This window comes from Panicum hallii, chromosome 2, assembly GCF_002211085.1.
Source record: "Panicum hallii strain FIL2 chromosome 2, PHallii_v3.1, whole genome shotgun sequence".
Classification (NCBI taxonomy): Eukaryota; Viridiplantae; Streptophyta; class Magnoliopsida; order Poales; family Poaceae; genus Panicum; species Panicum hallii.
The window spans coordinates 42222401-42225398 of NC_038043.1; the positions used below are offsets into that span (position 1 = coordinate 42222401).

The 2998-nt window shown below is 52.1% G+C and overlaps 1 protein-coding gene across 1 annotated transcript; it reads left to right on the top strand.

Moving 5' to 3' along the window:
- Positions 1-249: 249 nt before the first annotated feature.
- On the top strand, positions 250-2657 carry LOC112879749 (vacuolar iron transporter 1.2). The gene is made up of 3 exons (XM_025944131.1): positions 250-623; positions 1678-1763; positions 1859-2657. The coding sequence occupies exons 1-3, from the start codon at positions 373-375 to the stop codon at positions 2272-2274; spliced, it is 753 nt and encodes a 250-aa protein (XP_025799916.1). The 5' UTR covers positions 250-372; the 3' UTR covers positions 2275-2657.
- Positions 2658-2998: the final 341 nt, after the last annotated feature.

Sequence of the window (2998 nt, forward strand, 5' to 3'; positions counted from 1 at the left end):
GCAGTTTGTGCTCTTATTTGCTTGTTCTGTCAGAGAAAATAGAGAATCACGTGGTGAAATTGGCCTAGGAGAAGCAGAGGGAGTAACCAGACATTGACACCGGACCTTTCTGAAGCCACTGCTACCCATTCAGACACACACACACAAAAAAAAAAATACAACTGCCCCATGTCCAACTTGGTCATTTCGCTGCCCGTGTTAACCCCTATAAATGCCCCTCCCATCTCTGCCCATTCCGCATCGCCTGCACTGAAAACCTCGCAGCGTCCCAGCACAAACACCGCTGCCCGCACCAATCGCTCGCTCGAAGCCAGCTTAATCAAGCAGCGAGCGCACCGGCGATTTGCGTGGAGACTTTGCATTGGGGGTGAGATGGCGCTGAACGGCGGCAAGACGTTCGTGCAGGACGAGGAGAAGCAGCGGCTGCTGCTGGAGGAGCACACCGAGAAGCACTTCACGGCCGGCGAGGTGGTCCGGGACATCATCATCGGCGTCTCCGACGGCCTCACCGTGCCCTTCGCGCTCGCCGCGGGGCTCTCCGGCGCCAACGCATCCTCCGCGCTCGTGCTCACCGCGGGGCTCGCGGAGGTCGCCGCCGGCGCCATCTCCATGGGGCTCGGAGGGTAAGCCTGCCTCCAAATTAAACTGCTGCATCTTATTGTTTCGCGTAAGTATTTGCCTCTTCTGTGGCACGGTCGTCAGCAATCCGGCATGCATAACAGACGCTGAGCTCACCTTGGCTTCTCTCGCCATTGTTTCTTCCCCCAAAAGGCCGATTCATGCATCTACTGGTTACAATTTTGTTTCCATCCCCTGCTCAAACGGGAAATTAATTCTGTCCAAAGACAAGGAGGAGAACTGCTAATCACTCGATTAAGAATGGGTGTTCATGCATGCAAAGATTTCCTGATGGCTATTCATGACATGCATGGATTCTTGAACTTTTACCAAAAACGGCTTCATCCATGTTTTTGTTTTCTGGCCTTTTCCTGCAATGGTGCCACTTCCTCATCAGACCACACCCGCTCTCTCATTTTCGGCGGACAAATAAATTTCATTGAAATTTTAACTATTCTTTGACATCGGGGAAAAGTTGAAATTAAAAGTGTGGTTTTCTCATCTAAATAATCTCTAGTACTTAATTAGTACAAACTAGCTTTTCGGATACAATCCTTCTCTGCCAAACAGCCTAAATGTTACCGCCAAACCATTTTCTTATGAATTAGTACAGCCAACCATGTTAGGACATGTGACTATAAAGAGATAAAAATGTTAGGCACAGTACAGAAAGGTCATTCATTTTTGCCCGGAGAACAATACAGGGAGGTATTTGAGGCAAACTAGCACCGCATTTCTCTCACTCTCGAAAAGAAAAATGACATCACGACAGATGCAGTTGCTGCTCTGTACAACTCCCTTGTCAGGAACCATGATTCAGAAAACACGTTTTCCAGAGACAGGAATTCAGAAAACTTAGCGAATCAGCCCCTGAGCCCTGATTAGCATTTCGCAATGCAGCAGAGACACACACAGAGAGTCCTCTTCTGCTTCCAACAGCTCGGAGCCCGAGCCCACCAAGAAATTATTAGACACGCATGTCTTCCGCCCGTACTAAACTGACCCCAGATGAAGTTTGAGCCTAACAACCCAGTTGAACTGACCACCTGCTGCTGGCAGGTACCTGGCGGCGAAGAGCGAGGCGGACCACTACAACCGCGAGCTGCAGCGCGAGCAGGAGGAGATCGACACCGTCCCCGACGTCGGTAAGCCACCGCAGGCGAGCTCCGCAGCTTCACAATCTCACGGCAATGCATTTGCTGACCACCTCGCTCGTCTCTTCTCAAAATCTCGCTCGCAGAGGCCGCCGAGATCGCGGACATCCTGTCGCAGTACGGGCTGGGCCCCGCGGAGTACGGCCCCGTGGTCACCACCCTCCGAAACAACCCCAAGGCGTGGCTGGAGTTCATGATGAAGTTCGAGCTGGGGCTGGAGAAGCCCGAGCCCCGCCGCGCGCTGGTGAGCGCCGCCACGATCGCGCTCTCCTACGTCGCCGGCGGCCTAGTGCCACTGCTGCCCTACGTGTTCGTGCCGCGCGCCGAGCGCGCCATGGCCGTGTCCGTCGCCGTCACGCTCGCCGCGCTGCTCTTCTTCGGCTTCGTCAAGGGCCGCTTCACGGGCGACCGGCCGTTCCTCAGCGCCGTGCAGACCACCGTTGTCGGCGCGCTCGCCTCCGCCGCCGCCTACGCCATGGCCAGGGCCGTGCAGTCCATATGATCACCGATCATCAAGCAGCTAGTAAGCCTATATATGTGCAGCAAGAAAAAAAATAAGCGCAGCAATGTATACGTGGCTGTATGTATACGGTCACTGGTCAAGCTTGTAGCTGTGCAGATGGCAACGAGTAGTGTAACTGTACTACTGCTGGTAGTGTATTTTGTTTGCTGGTTGCGTGTAGTGTTCAAGTGACGTGGTGTTAGTGTTATGTCTGTAAGGAGGTGTGGATTATTTAGGGGCGAAATCATGTGCGGCCTGCTGGGCTGCTGGGCTTTTGGATCGATTGTCAATCTCAATCCTGTTGCGGCAAATGCATGGCTGAAATGGGCTGTATTGAATTGACAAGCGTAGGCCCAAATTCAAATTTCTCTGGGCCTTCTCTCTCTCTCCCTCTCCCCTTTTCTTATCCTAGAATATTAATTTACAATGATTTCTGCATCTTGGTGGCATCTCGCAGTAGTTAATAATCCACCGCGTAGGATGTTTGATCCTGGCCTCTCAAGCTCACGAAACGGCGCCCTCGAGTAAAAGTTTTCTTTTTCACGGCAAAGGGAGGGATCGAGACCTCATTCTGATTGAGTGAAATACCGGCACCAGCAGCATCTTGTTGGTCAGTCAGAGAGATAACGACTTGCATTTGGCGTGGCCAATTGGCCACTGCGAAGGTAAAAAGTTGAGAGGTGTAAAATCTGCTGATGATGAAACAAAAATTAAAAGACTAGTA

Bases quoted from the DNA above. Each gene is read 5' to 3' on its own strand.
- LOC112879749 (XM_025944131.1), top strand. From the start codon at position 373: ATGGCGCTGAACGGCGGCAAGACGTTCGTGCAGGACGAGGAGAAGCAG. The intron at 624-1,677 runs GTAAGCCTGCCT...TGCTGCTGGCAG, and splicing joins ATCTCCATGGGGCTCGGAGG to GTACCTGGCGGCGAAGAGCG. The intron at 1,764-1,858 runs GTAAGCCACCGC...TCTCGCTCGCAG, and splicing joins CGACACCGTCCCCGACGTCG to AGGCCGCCGAGATCGCGGAC.